This window comes from Microcebus murinus, chromosome 1, assembly GCF_040939455.1.
Source record: "Microcebus murinus isolate Inina chromosome 1, M.murinus_Inina_mat1.0, whole genome shotgun sequence".
Classification (NCBI taxonomy): Eukaryota; Metazoa; Chordata; class Mammalia; order Primates; family Cheirogaleidae; genus Microcebus; species Microcebus murinus.
The window spans coordinates 76468285-76484149 of record NC_134104.1 but is presented as its reverse complement, the minus strand read 5'-3'; the positions used below and the strand labels follow the sequence as shown (position 1 = coordinate 76484149).

At 45.1% G+C, this 15865-nt stretch overlaps 1 protein-coding gene across 1 annotated transcript; it reads left to right on the top strand.

Annotated features, from left to right (window-relative positions):
- Positions 1-10397: 10397 nt before the first annotated feature.
- On the top strand, positions 10398-13017 carry RTP1 (receptor transporter protein 1). Its single transcript, XM_012789597.2, has 2 exons — positions 10398-10675; positions 12498-13017. The coding sequence occupies exons 1-2, from the start codon at positions 10398-10400 to the stop codon at positions 13015-13017; spliced, it is 798 nt and encodes a 265-aa protein (XP_012645051.1).
- Positions 13018-15865: the final 2848 nt, after the last annotated feature.

The following is a 15865-nucleotide window of genomic DNA, read 5'->3' as shown; positions in this document are numbered from 1 at the left end:
CAGAGGAGGAAGCACATCCTGCCTTGCACGCTATTCATTCATTGGAAAGGAGCCTTCTGGGCCTGGTCCCTAATAGCCTTGATAGCTGACTGAAAACCCGCTCCCCGAGAAAAGTGCTCTGTATTCCTTGGTTTGGTTTATCTCAGTCTGTGGAAAACCTTGGGATTGAATTCAAGATTCTTTCCCCTAGAGAAGTTTGAGGTTGTGTTGGCAGCAGCCTGGGGAAGTTACAGACTTTGCAATTCCTTTAGCCTTTTTTCTTCTGTCAGGATTAATCTGAGAACCTGAATTGATTCAGCTCTCCCTCTGCCCAAAGTTGAGCTCTGGATTATCGTGCTGATACTGGCAGTTATCCTGAAGTCAGCTCCCTCTTTGTCCACTGCTCTGGTTTCAGCTCAAAGTTTTTAAAGTAAGTGTAAAATTTCCATATATTTTTCTAATTCATCTTTACAAGAGCTTTGTGAGGTAGGGACTGTTACCTGCCTTCCCCCCTCAGCCAGAATAGGAAATATAGCATTAGAGGATACAAACTTCTCCAAAGTCCTAGTCCTAGTTAAGTAGCAGAGTCAATCTTGTCTGCCTCACTCCAAAGGGAACACTCTGAACCACTGTATTTCCTGCCAAGTTCTCTCTGGGGAGAACCATGTCTGTGGTCTTCAAATGGCCATTCTGCTGTTTCTCCTCATTTCAATTCACCCTTCAGGCTGCCAACCAATTGTCCCTTTTAAAACATGGCTGTCTAAGATAGCAGCAGTCTGACCATCCTTAGTATGCCTTCTCCATACTTCCCACCAAAATGTGCAATTGGGAATTGGGATGGCATTGGGAATTAAGGATGGCAACAGACCATTTGCCAGTGTCTGAGAAATTTCCCACTAAGTGAGATGTGGAGGGGCTTAAAATGACAAGCCTTTGGTGGACAACAAACACCCTCGTTGACCCATGAAACAGATCAGTAAGGCTAGTCATGATGACACTGAAAAGTATATTTGACACTCCCCTCCCCCTGCTCCTCTCTCCAGACCTTGCCACCCCCCTCACTAAATCATCACATCCACTAAACACAGAAGTTCCTGGGGTGGGAGGAAAACGGGAGTGGAGTTTGTGTTAGTCTGTTCCTGGCACAAACTATTTATTATAAAAATCCCAGATGGAGTATTAGAGCCTGGGGCAGTGTGGTGGTAGGGCTGGTTTCTGGAGACAGCACTGGCCTGCCCCTCCCTCCCTCACATGTCTTTGTGGTGCCAGCAGAAGCAATGAAATGGGGAATTGAGAGGAACAGAGGGAAGTCAAATTGGCAAGAACTCAAGAGATGTAGGCAAAGGGCGGAGGCTGGGCTAACAGATTTTGTTGGGGAAAGGTTCTTAGGAGAACCAACAAGGGATGGGTTTCTGGGTGGAGTTTAGGAGAAAGAAAAGGAAAAAGATTTTAGAGGGTCACTGCCATGGTAAATGGAAAGAGGATGTGTAGAAAGGGAGCTCAGGACACTTTATTTTGCATTACACAATGGAATTCTTCATCTGGTACTTGTTCAAGAGATGTCAACAGTCTTATCAGTTATTTCTCGATGTCTTTTTAGATGGTGCTACTTTTTGTTCTGGCTCTGGGTAATGAATGGTTGTGAGGTGTCCACACTTACTTCCTCTTCTCAATCATACAGATGGGCAGTGGAGGAAGCCAAAGATTCCTTCTTGATCTGGGCAAGTCACTCTTTTAAAAAAAGTTTTATTTTTAATTTTTTTTTTTTTTTTTTTTACTCAACGCAGGGGTCATATTTTTAATTTTTTAAATTTCAATAGATTTAGAGGTACAAGTGGTTTTTGATTACATGGATGAATTATATATTGGTGAAGTCTGCACTCTTAGTGTGCCTGTCACCCGAATAGTGCTCATTGTACCCAATAGGTAATTTGTCATCCTTCAAGTGAGTCACAGTTGATGCGTGTCAAGACAGCCACTCCCTCTGGGGTGTGATATGAATGAGGGGAGTGCAGGCAGGCAGGCAGCGAAGGAGGGGAATCCCGGCCACCTGTCTGCTGGCAGACATTGAGCTTCTGTGTGTCTTCAAACAAAAACAAGTCTTCAAAGAAAGAAAACTAAGCAAATCAAGCCAAAATAAATAAGTAAATACTCAACCCACATGGAATCTATGAAAAGAAGTGAGCCACACAAAAAGTACAATACCCTAAAGATGCAAAGGATGTATAAACTTAAAATGAGTTACTACAGGTTTCGAAAACATGCTTATAAAGAATCTGCCTTCTTTCTCTCTCCAACTCTATTATTTCTTTCTTTCTGTGGCTCCATTGTCTTACTTCCCAGCCTTTCTTCCTTCTTTCTCTCTCTTCTGTCTTCCCTTCCACAGGCCCTTGCTTGCCCTCACAGGCCCTTTATGTCTCACTTCCTATTTCCTTCTTTACCCTTTCAGTTTGTGCTGTTCTTGCTGAGGATGACATGCTGGAAATCCTTCAATTTTCCCCTTGTTCTCCATCCCATATCATGGAGGGAGTGCTGGGGTCTGAAGTTACAGGTGTTCTCAGGCTCTGAGCCTCCTGGGGGAATTCTCTCTTTCTGTGGCTCCCCCCCTTGCAACATTTGAGTTCATGTCTTACATCAGCATTCCCTTGGCTCCACATTCACTTGTTCAGGCTCGTTAAGGAAGGTAAGAGGCACCAGGTGTGTGGCAGTGGTGATGCCCTGTGTTGAATCTAGCGGTGCTTTTGGTTGAGTTTCCTGCAAACAGATTCTGGGATTGAGAGCTGCACACAGAGTTTTCTGGGAAATGCTCTTGGGAGTTACACCTGTAGGGAGGTGAAGAAGGCAGGAATGGACAAACAAGAAATTGACATGCAATATGATCGCAACTGATCCTCAGCCCATCCTGTGAGGAGCTCTGGAAATGAGATAGCCCTTCAGAGCTGTCTCAAATCAGGCAAAGGGGATAGGACTCTGGATGCTTGAATCAGCCAGTTATTGGCCTTGGGAACCTGTTACAAAGGGCAATTCACAGTGAGTGGTCAGCAGCCAGCACTCCCAGCTGAGGGATGGGGCATCTGCAGAGAGGAGGGGATCTAGGTGGGCCCTGGAGGGATAACTAGAGGGTGTACATAATGTGGATACTTTGTCTTCACCCACCCAGTGCACTCCTTCCTTCTGCAGTCATAGTGATGATTGAGACATGAGTTAATCAGACCACAGATTTGGCTTTCATAAAAGATACAAAGGAATAAAGACCAAAATAATAAAGAAGCAAGAAAAAAATCAAGAAGGGGGGATATCATTTGCAGGGGACAATCTGGGAAGTCTCCTTGAGGAGGCATCTTTGAACTGGGCCTAAGGGAAAGGCCACTGTTTGAAGGGTAGGGATGAGGGACAGGGCTGCAAACATGTAGACATGTAGTCTTCTTGAAATACAACCGGCCCTTTCTCTGTGTCTGTGTGTTCCACACCTGTGGATTCAACCAGCAGGAGGTCAAAAATGCACTTAGGCCTGTGATGGTTGTGTCTGTACTAAACATGTACGGACTTCTCCCCCTTTTTATTATTCCCTAAACGATACAACGTAACAGCTATTAGACATAGCATTCACATCGTATTAGGTATTATGAGTAAGCTAGAGATAATTTAAAGTATTTAGGAGGATGTGTGTAGATTATATGCAAACACTATACCATTTTATATCAGGGTCTTGAGCACTCATGGGTTTTGGTATCCTTGGGGGTTCTGGGACCAATTTCTCATGGATACTGAGGAAGGACTGTGTTTTGAAGTCTGTGAGGTCTCCGAGCTCCAGGTCACTGTGAATAAAGAAGTCCTCCTTCCTTAAAGTAAATGTCCCTTGAAGACCTGGGTGAAGCATAGAGCGGGAAACATGGAGTGTAAGGCAGGCCCATGCAGCCTTGCCCTGGCGGTGTTTTCATGGGCTGATACCTTGAAGATGGTGGGAAGCTGCAGGTGTGGAGGTGTTCCCTGGAGACCCTTTTGCTTTCCCCCGTGACTTTGGCATCCTGTATTTAATGGAAGTTTAGTCTCAGAGCCATTTCCAAGGCATGTGCTTTGAGCTGATGGTTGGGAAAGTTCTAAGGATCATCATAGCTGCTGCCTTGAAACATCTGAAGGGTGCCATGAAGCTGGGGCAGTGGGGAGATAACATCTATTCAATGTGGGTCCAAGAGCAAATGTGTGAGTGAAGCAGGAAAATAGGTGCCTCACTGCATTGGAAGAAAAAGTTTAATGAAAGGCAGTGCTTTGTCAAAGTCTAGCAGGTTATGAAGTGGTAACTGTAGGAGGAGGAATTAAGCAGAAGCTGGAAATGCAGACAGGGTTATAGAGCATTTTTTCATTGGGAAGAACAGTTGACCTAGATGACCTTTAAAGCCTATTCCAGCTCAGAAATAATATAATAATGACTACAATTTATTTAACATTTACTAGATTAAATACAATGCTAAGAATAATAAATACTATCCTAAGAATTCTGAACAGATTATATCATTTAACTCTCACAAGTTCTTAAAGTGGGCACCATTATTTTGTTCATTTTACAGGTACGACATTGAGACCTAGAAGAATTAAGTCCCTTCATCAATTGTTGCATACCCAGTAAGCTGTGAAGCCAGGATTTGAGTGCAGGCGGGCTGATTCCAGAATCCGCAGTATTCATCTCTTGTAAGAGCACAGAGTTTGAACCTGTGGCGTCACTGCACAGCAGGTGTGACATTGAGACAATTGGCAGAAAGGGCACAGGAACAACAATGATGGACTCTGATGTGTTAGCAAATTTCCCCTCCATTTGGTGAGTTACTTAGCTCAGTAATCTGTAAATGTCTACAAATACTGTTGCCCAAGGCAAACGCCACTGCCTACTACTTTACAGCGAGAATGGAATAATCATGCCCCTGACAGTCTCTAAATGGTGGGTTATTCGGCATTTATAGAGTAAATCTGCAGATGTGTTTCTTTGCTTCTCCTGTCAAGTTAGAGGGGCAATAGGAACATATGACCTAGTTTTCCAATCTGACTGGAGGGTCCCTGAGGGCAGAAAGTGTAGCTGTGATTCTCGGAGTGTAGCAGATCCCTCCTCTCCCCTGCAAGTCACTATGGTTCACAGACAAGAGTGGTAAAGTCCTTGTAGTTCTTCAGACACAACCCCTGCCCTTAAGGAGCTTGTGCACTGTTAGAATTGTTGTTGCTGTCACAACACTCACATACAAAATACATGCAAATGTAATAGAGGCACCAGGAAGGGTTTTTAGTGGCCTAGAAGACAGAGCATATTCCCACAGGAACAGTGGGGGAGTTGTCCCAGGGCAGGCAGGATTTTAACTCATGCATTCTACTTCAACTTTCTTTGATGCTCTACTTGATGCTGGTATTGCATCAGCAAGTAAGCCAGCTGTGGAATCTGTCCTTCGAGAGCTTACCTCTTGTTGGAGAAGACAAATAAGTAATCCTATCATTCTACTGCCCTGGGGTTAAGAGAGTGGGTGCTGTCATCAGAATGCCTGGGTTCAAATCCCTCCTTTAATCAGTTGCAGCCCAAGTGACCCATTTATTGAATTATTTCAAGGCTTCTTTGAGTCACCCATGAATGGCAGAAAAACAAGAGCCTACTTCTTGGCCAGCTGTGGCGGCTCATATCTGTAATCCTACCACTCTGGGAGGACAAGGTGGGAGGATCACTTGAGGTCAGGAGTTCAAGACTAGCCTGAGCAAGAGTGAGACCCAATATCTACTAAAAATAGACAAAATTAACTGGGAATAGTGGCGCGTGCCTGTAATCCCAGCTACTCAGGAGGAGGCTGAAACAGGAGGATCACTTGAGCCCAGGAGTTTGAGGTTGCTGTGAGCTATGATGATGCCATGGCGTGCTAGCCTGGGCAACCGAGTGAGACTCTGACTCAAAAAAAAGCCTAGTTATTAGGGGTGATATGAAGAGGAAAATGTAAATTCTTAGCAAGGTGCCTGCTTGGCATATAGTAAGTGCAGTAAATGCTAGCAATCTTTAAAAATGCAGTGGTATGAAAAATGTGGGCTGCTGTAGAGAGCATAGGAACTCGCCCCCTCCCCACCCCAGCATAGGACAGAACCATATTAAGTTGGATAAAATGGTGCTCTATGAGGATGTGAATAAGACACTTTAGGTAGACAAAAGAGCCAGAACAAAGAAATAGAGGTGGGATTCCAGGTCCTTTCCTGAGAAAGGAAACGCATCAGGCAGGTCCATTGAGAAAGGATCAGGTGGTGGGAGCTCTGCTTCACAAGTGAGTTTGAGAGCAGAACACGGGGGAACTTGAGTGTCACACTTAGAAATTCCTTTAAACTTAAGGTTGAGACTTCTTTCTGGGCTCTTTATACCATTAAACCAACAGATTATTGAGGGGCTTACTGTTCTGGCTTAGCAATGGTGGAACATTCTAGGAGGAAAGAGCCTTTGTTGTGGGACTGTCAGGCTCATTTAGATCCTTCCTCCCTGGGCACAGAGTACCAGTAGAAACTTCTACATTCGCCCAGCCCCCAACTCACCCCTGCCCCTTCCCAAATGCCACTTAGGAATAGGGAACTGCCCTTAGTTGACACTCATTTTTCATTAGTTCATCATTTCAAGAGTGATAAGGTATGTTTATTTTTATAAAATTTTGATCACCAATAACAGAATAATTAGCTTTATAAAATGTTTCCTATTGTGCCAAACAACAAATTAGAAGCATGATTTTCCTTTTTCCTTTTCATCACTCTATTTTCTAGTTGAGAATTTAATTTTATACCATTTTATGCCCATAACATAGGATCACAAACTTTAAAAATTTGAGCAGGGTGAGGCCAACAGCTTTAAAGATGTCTAGATAAGCAGTCTCTAAATTTTGGATTCCATGGCATCAGATCTCTTTGACAGAGAGTAATTTGCAATATCGCAGTGATTTTTGTCATGATAGAAATATTTTTATCAGAGAAAACACTATGCTATACAGAGGATGCATTACATTAGCTTATGCATAGCAAGCTTAGGTTCTCAATTAAACTTAATTTGTGCCAATGGGGATTGCATCAGCTGGTTACACACACACACACACACACGCACACACACTTGCACGTGCATGCACGCACACTTCTTTTTATCTTCTTGTTTTTCATCATAGTGTTTATTGTAGCAACAACTGTGAAATACTTCTCAAGGGTTTGTTCTGGGTGCTGGGTAGCACTGATTGTTATAAGTTCCTCTCAGTTTCACATATTTTCTGGAAAGGTCCCTAGCTCACATTCTCACCTTGACCAGTGGCTGCCACCTGAGATAGCTCTCATCACACCCGTGAGGCTGGTTAAGTTAGTTTACTTATCTGGGTGTTGATAGCCTCAATTCAGAGACAAGAATACTGACTTGAAGAATTAACAGTTTAATATAAAGTCTCAAAGAACTTAAAGGTCCTTCCCAGTGTTAATTTCTGTCCTTCTTACTGTGCCCAGTACAAATCTAGTGGAATGACACCTCCCCAGAACTCTTCAACCATGCAGCAGGCCCCAGGAGAGAGAGACTGGTTCCAGGCACTAGCTGGCAGGCCTCCTTAGAAGTTCTCTTCTCCATCCCGTGGGCTCCATTCTACCTCCTGCTCTCCCAGGATTCAGGTTTCTAAGTATAAAGCTCTTTGAAACCATATATGGCTACAGTCAGAGGGGACCTTACAGTTATCATCTACTCTAATTCCTTGTTGAACAGAGGGACAAGCTGAGCCAAGAGAAGGGAGTGACTTGCCTGAGGTTACAGAGCCAGCAGCAAAGCTGGGATGTGTATTTATATCTCCTGATTCCCAGCTCAGTGCTCTGGTCATTGAGCCAGCGTGCCTGGCATTACATAATTGCAGCTTCACAGTCTTGGCATGCCTAGAAATGACTTTCTGTACTATATTTTCTTTGGCAAGATTTCAAGATGAATTTCTCTCTCAGCTCTAAAATATTTACACCGAGTATCGGGGTCTGTGGACACAATTGCTTCATTACATTCAGCAGCAGAGGCAGCATCTCCAGTAATACCAGAGAGCGTGACAGGTCAAATACTATTCACTCTTCTTCCAGGGAAGCTGTGGCCTCAGTGTAGCTTAGTGAACCGTTTGCTGAAAGGATATGAATTTCCTTTGCAATTCTTGGAGTCTGGAATGGCCATATCCAGTGATGAGAAGGAAAAAACACACATTTACTTTATATCTGTTATGTTCTAGAGTCCATGCTGGGCATCATAATAGTTAAAGCTGGAGCTTTGCAGATAGTCATATAGATTCAAATTCAAGTTCAGCAAATCATTAGCTGTTGAATCTTGGGCAAATTATCTATCCTTTCTACTTTAGCTTACATATCTGTAAGATGGAGATGTTAATATTATCTGCCTGTGAAGGTTGTTATTAGGATTAAATAAATTAATATTTATAAAGCACTTAGAACAATACCTGATACCTAATAAGTGTTATATAGTGATTACTGTTACTATGCAAATTAAAAACATATTCACATAAAACATCAACACATGTTTTAATCACTGTAGATATAGCTTTGTTATTATCCCATTGCCAAGATGAATAAACTGAGATTAAAATAATGTAAATCAAGGCTCCAAGCATTCCTATAGAGGAAGGAGAAAACTTGGAGGATGGTCTCCAGTATCAGATGGGGGACTGGATTTTTAGGTCCTTGTTTTTCATCCTTAAATTTAAGAATCTGCAAGCTGTTCATAATTTATACCATTTGAAGAGATTGCTTAGATTCTGCTAGCCACACCAAGCTTTTGAAGAGAGTGGAATCAAGAGGTTTGTTTTCCAACTTTAGGAAGTATTGTTTCTGATGCTTGGAATGTATGTCTATGAGCTTCTTCAACAAGATTTATACAAATAGGTGGCAAGAGCACATTTGTGAGAAAATGAAATAAAACCACAATGCCCCAAAATATAGGGTCAGCTAAATAGACAAGAATACTGACTTGAAGAATTAACAGTTTAATATAAAGTCTCAAAGAACTTAAAGGTCCTTCCCAGTGTTAATTTCTGTCCTTCTTACTGTGCCCAGTACAAATCTAGTGGAATGACACCTCCCCAGAACTCTTCAACCATGCAGCAGGCCCCAGGAGAGAGAGACTGGTTCCAGGCACTAGCTGGCAGGCCTCCTTAGAAGTTCTCTTCTCTATCCCGTGGGCTAGAGGCATAATTTATAGGCATAAATTATGCCTATCTATATAACAAAATATAGATAGCCTACGAGATATTACCATGGACTAATATTATGACCTAGAAAAATATTCATAATATATTGTTATTTTTAAAAAAATGTCACAACATTGTATATAGAATGTGTATGTGAATATACACACATACATGCACATATTTATACATCCACACATATACATGTACAGAAAATGGCAGGCAGGATGTAATATATCATAATAGCAGTAGTCATCTTGGGTGGGGTATTATGGAAGAGTTGTATTTTTATTTTATCTATATTATATAATATTTCTATAATAAACACATATGCCTTTTTAAATGAGAAATAATTTATTAAAAATAGGATAGGCACTTATAGTAAAGGCTGTTTTGCTTCTTCTGTTCTTTGATAATTGACTTGGAAATCATCCTGTCTACTCCTGCCTGGCTGATGCAATGGCTCCTACCTTTGTGACAGGTGGCTGCTCTCGCACATGGCCATTACAGCATGGATCTCACTGCATTGTGGTTATTGGGCACATACCCAGTTATAAGCACCCAGCATAGAGCCTGGCACATGCCTGTAAAGTCTACTCACATGCTATGTTTGAAATGAACGAATTAGTGAACTGGTCTGGGGTCAACAGCTTGGATTTGGATATAAGAATTGCCATTTATAAGCTAGGTGAGTCCTAGGCTCCTGATCTGTACTGTGTCAATAGTGATCACAGTTTAAGAGACCTCCAAATGTGTTTTGAAAATGGCAAAGCACCGGTCACAAGATGCGTGGGGATACCAAGCCAGGATTTATTATTATTGCTCCTTCAACTAACAAATCTACATCTCCCCGTCCCTTATTTCTCCTTGGCTCCCTAAGGCATCAAGTTTACCATAGCAGCCAGGTGCTGATAATGCCTCTAGGGGCAGAAGGTGAAATTGAGCCAGCTCCTAAGTCCTCCCTTCCACATACCCTTTACAGCCCAGGGTGAGATGGTCTGAAGTTCGAACTCTGGTCAGGTCCCCTAGCTATCTCGGAACACTTAGACCCACGACCTCTGCCTCTGCAGCCTCAATTCAGGGCTCTGAAACACCCCTTTGGAGACTACCCTCTCCCCAAGCTCTGTCTCTTGGCACCCTGCCTGGTTGCCGTGGAAATAGGTTCCACTGCGGACAAAGGAGGGAGCTGGGTCCTGCTTCCTCCTGGTTCTGTCGATGAGGATTTTTAGACCGTGGAGATTGCGCTGCCCTGCCCTGCACCTGCCCTCGCTCCCTGTGTTCTCACTAAAGTGCAGCTTGCCCTCCCTTACTATTGACACTGACGAGAACATGTGTAAAAGCGTGACCACAGGTGAGTGGAAGAAAATCTTCTACGAGAAGATGGAGGAAGCAAAGCCGGCTGACAGCTGGGACCTCATCATAGACCCCAACCTCAAGCACAACGTGCTGGCCCCTGGCTGGAAGCAGTACCTGGAGTTGCATGCCTCAGGCAGGTGAGTAGCCCAGGAAGTAAGGGCCCTGCAAGCACCCCCTGGGCCCCTAGCACCTTCCAAGGAGAGATAAGGACAAACAGAACCCAGGCACTTAGCTTCAATCTCACTGCTAGGCTGGTGTAGACTGGAAGGCAGAGAAAGAGTCCCTACTTGGGTGTTGGGACACTTGAGTTTCATTTCAGCTCTTGCACTGATCGCCTGTATAACTCTTCCTCTGTGAGTCACAGTTTCCCTATCTGAAAAATAAATAGGTAGAATATATTTATTAGTCCTAAACTCTGACATTTTACATATTTTCAAATTTTAATCATGTCTTAAAAAGTAATTGAAAACCAGAGAAGGAGGGCTTGAGGCCCATTGGGGGTCAAGAGGTTTATGCTCTGGTCCTAGGACAGTTCAGTTTCGATCTGTTCAATTCGGTTTGATTTAATTTAAAATATCGAACACATGATGTATGCTAGAAACTGGCTCTACTGTTAGCTCCATGGCCCTTGAGTGATTCAATTTCCCTCTTGGACCTCACTTTCTCCACTTGCAAAATGAGAGCTTAGCCTTGCGGTCCAGGGAGCAGCAGTAGCGGCAGCATCACCTGGAATTTGCTAGAGGTGCAGAATCTTGGGCCCCATTCTAGACCTGGATCAGAACCCTATTTTAAGAAGATTCCCTAGGTGATCTGTATGTACAATAGTATCTGAGATGGTCTTCTGGCTTGTAGCACTCTTGTCCATGAATCTATGGCATAAAGACTTTGCTTTGGGATGTAAGATGGGGAGGCTGAGTGGTGCAGACTGGGAGTAAGAAGCGAGCTCTTCTGCCTGTCTTGCTTCTGTCTATTCCATTCCACTCAATTCCATTCAAGTTAAGAAATATTCCTGGCACCTGCTATGCGGTGGGCTCTGCCTCTAACTAGCTGTGTGCACGGGGATGGCTCTCTTAACTCTCTGTCACAAGGTAAAACAAAGGATTAATTAGGTGATTTCTAACTTCCTCTGGCTCTGACATTTTTTATTCCAAGTTGTGCAGTCTGATCTGAGAGGACGAAACAATCCCCAGAGGTTATGAGTAAACAAGAAGAGATGAGAATGAAAATGCAAGGCTCCTAAATTGGTTGACAAGAAGGGTGCCAAAGGCTAGACTTTTGCTGGTGGGACTCAGGAGCTTCTCAAAGACCTGGAAGGCTTGTGGGGCTGAGTGGAGAGGGCTTGTGGCTTACCCAGACCCTGCTGGTGGCCTGTGATTCCTAGCTGGCCCCAGTCAGGCCTGGGAAACCATGGCTCTTGCGGGGTCACTTTGGGCACAGATCGCCTTCATTCCATGCGTTGGGGTGCATTAACTCTGGCACCGACCTGCAGGCTTATAGGTGACAACGGTGTTATTTTCTACTGATTTGTATCTAGCCTGTTCACAGTCAGCGTTGACAGATAAGAATGTGCAGATGGATTATGCGTTTCGTATATGGCGTGGGCCATCCCTGCTATCAGACTCACAGGAGTTCTGAGCAGGAAGGACTCATCTAGTACACCGTGTGAATTTTGCAGATGAGGAATAGGAATGCTGCCCAGACAGAAAAGCCCAGGGCACTGGGGTGGAGGGAGCTGAGGACTCTGGAAAGCACTGAGGAGACAGAGCACTGCTGGATGCCCGGTTGCATCCCAGGAGCCGATTCTAGTCCCAGGGGGCGCACAAGGGAGCAGCAGGCTGGCGAACTCCAGGGGAATGTTAATGAACCCACAGGCAGGCAACACACCCTGTCCACCTCCAGCTGGGCTGTTTGCAAGGCCTCCCCACTATCCTCTCCTCCTTCCTCTCCCCATCCCTGCAGGTTCCACTGCTCCTGGTGCTGGCACACCTGGCAGTCGCCCCACGTGGTCATCCTCTTCCACATGCACCTGGACCGCACGGTGCGGGCGGGCTCGGTGCGCATGCGCGTCTTCAAGCAGCTGTGCTACGAGTGCGGCACGGCGCGGCTGGACGAGTCGAGCATGCTGGAGGAGAACATCGAGAGCCTGGTGGACAACCTCATCACCAGCCTGCGCGAGCAGTGCTACGGCGAGGATCCGGGGCAGTACCGCATCCACGTGGCCAACCGCCAGGACACCCGGCGGCACCGCAGAGAGTTCTGCGAGGCCTGCCAGGAGGGCATCGTGCACTGGAAGCCCAGCCAGAAGCTGCTGGAGGAGGAGGCGAACACCTACATCTTCACCCCGGCTCCCAGCCCCACCAAGCCGCAGACCGAGACGGGCTCAGGCTGCAACTTCTGCTCCATCCCCTGGTGCTTGTTTTGGGCCACTGTTCTGCTGCTGATCATCTATCTGCAGTTCTCCTTCCGCACCTCCGTCTAAGAGTCCCTGCTGGGCCCAAGGCCTGTGCGGGGCGCCAGTCAGCTGTGGGAGGGCTGGAGGAGAGACCTGGGCTAGGAGTGAGGCACATTCTAGCGCTGGTGCCGCCGCTGACTCAGGAGGACTCTGGACAGATGACCCAGTTTTTCCATCTGTAAAATTAAGGGTTTGGGCTAGATCATTGGTTTTTCAAAGTGAAACCGAGAACCCCCAAGTTCTGCATAGAGACCTCAGGGACTTTTGGATTTGGAAGGCAAACTGAATGGGAGAGTTTTTGACTCCTGGTCCAACCACCCATCCTCAACTCCTACCTCCTCCTCTTGCTTTAGTCAGGAATGGTCTACCTTAGATGGAGTTCCATTGAAAATTTTGTACAAAATTTTGTACAAAAAAAGATTCAGCTACTTTTAAGAAGTTGGGAAATTAGAGAACTAGGTGATCTCCGAAGGCCTTTCCACAACAATGAGCTCAACCTTGCTCTCTTGTTAATCCCCCACCCCTACCCTCCTTGCCTCCCACATCTTATAATTGCAGCCTTAAATTAATCTCTTTGCCTACTGTATGAGCCTCTTCCACAGCTCCGCTCCCCTCTCACCACCACCCCCCAGCAGAGAGAGGTGGGGACACCAGGCTATCCCTTTGCTGCTGGGTACACAGGGTCCCTTGCTTCCCTTCCCCAGCTTCCCAGCTTCCAGCCTCTCTGCACTCAGGGTGGATTCTGGGGTCTGCTTGGCTGGAAGATGGTGGTTGGGGTGGAGTTCCATAGGGCTAGGCTTCCCACCCACTGCATAGGAACTGGCAGAGAATTTAGGGGAAGTTTAGAAGACAGAGCTTTAAAAGCAAAGCACAAAAGCCCAGGTAACAAATATAATGATTCTGCATCATAATGAAGAGTCTTTCAAGTTCAGGGACCAGAGAAGCACTGGGCCTAAAAAATTCTGAGCAGTGCTGGTGGCCAGAACACAGGAGCAGGGACCTGGCCTCCTGGGTTCTTTACTGAAACTAGCCAAGTGGCTCTCCTACTTTGGCCAGGCATGAGCCCTCTTGCCAAAGAGCTGCTGTCCACCTAGAACCACAGGGATGGTTGTCTTCTGCAAGAGAGGGCGTTAAAGATAGGAAGCGCTTTGCCTATAGAGAAGTACATAGGTATTTGGGAGAATCTTATATTGCTCTAAAATGGGAAGTAATATTGTTTGGAGCAGGAGGATAGAAGACTTTTGATAGTAGTGTATGGAATGGAGTTGGTGGGGAGAGGCAGAAAGCTGCACTTTTAATGGCCCTCATTTATGCACCTCTGTTATTAACTTGATTCCTTTCCCCACTATTCTTCTGTTTAATAGAAAGTCATAATCATCTGTAGTGGTAGATGGAGGAGGGCCATTTATAAAGATGGGCTACTACTTTAATAAAGATGGGATATATTCAATCTGGCTTAGTAGTCATTAATGTGTGTTTGAGATGCCCTGACCTGTCGCTGACCTATAATGGGCTGTTGGTCCCCTCCTTCCCGCCACCTTATTTCCCTGGTCTCATTTTGGGGCCACCATATGAGGCTGTATGTAGTTCCAGCTCTGGTCTAATCCTGTCCATAGTCAGGAGGGATGGATGTTAGTCGTCAGCAATCAGCTTAAGGTGAGTCTTATCCTTGCCCTGGCTCTAACTCTAATAACCAGCTGTGGCTTCCTTTACTTCATTCACACAGTATTCATTTCTTCATTCACTCCAGGTATCCTGCACACATACTGTCTAGCAAGTCCTGATTTAGGTGCTGGAGTAGAGTGGGCACTCTGGGTAGGCCCTATGTCTCAGAGGTCTCCGCTTATTACAGAGGTTCTCACTCTTGGCTGCACTTTAGAAATCCTGGGGGGCCTTTTAAAGAAATATCAGTGCTCAGCCCAATGGGGTCAGAAATTTTGGGGACAGGGCCTTAGCATTTGAATTAGAATAAAATGCCCAGGTGATACACCCGTGCTGCCTGGTATAATGCCTTCTAACTAAAAAATAGATTTTACATCCAGTTTTATGAACACTGAGGCCTGATATCTTCCTTGTCCTGGATGCTCTAAGACTAAGGCTCAGCTTCCCTCTCTCCAGCTGCCCCTCTCCCTCCCCACCCTGTGCCCTGGGACTTCACCCTCCCTTACCTGCCCCCTTTGCAGATCTGCTGCTACAATGGCTTTATCTTGCCCTGAGAGTCTTCATTACCCAAGCACTGCCACTCTTGCTGGGACAGTCATTGAATTTTGTTATAATTACTCTCCTATGGCTAAACTCCCTGCTAGAATGTAAGCTCCAAAAAACCCACAGACTCCATGTATTTTATTCACTTCTGTTCAGTGAATAACATGTGCTCAATAAAAACTTGTTGAATGAATAAATGAAGCAATAAACTAGGCTATCTCCAGCCAGCTCCTCACATCTCTAGCGTATTATTATTATTATGTTTGTGACAATATTTGGAATCTTCCTCTCACTCCACCATTCATTCGTCTTAGATCTCACACTTATGTATCCTAAATCAGATCAGTTTAAATCAAGGTACCTGGAGGAGGACAGAGTTGTGGGTGTGTGTGTGGGGTATTTTAAAGGTGGTAGCATGGGGTCATGTAAAGGGCTGTGAACCCTGCATTGGGAGCTGTGGGTCCTCATTTAATTTTGAGCTCATTCCCCTGGGACATTCAGCTGATCATTATTCTCTCTGGGTCTCAGGTGCTCTGTCCCCTTGTGGTTTGGAGCATCCTGAGGTCCTTCTTTGTACTCTCCTGTATCAGCCCACATAAAACATTATTTTTCTGCACTTTCCAGTGGCAAGTTATCCAGCCTCTATTTGAGCATTCTCGGTGACACGGAA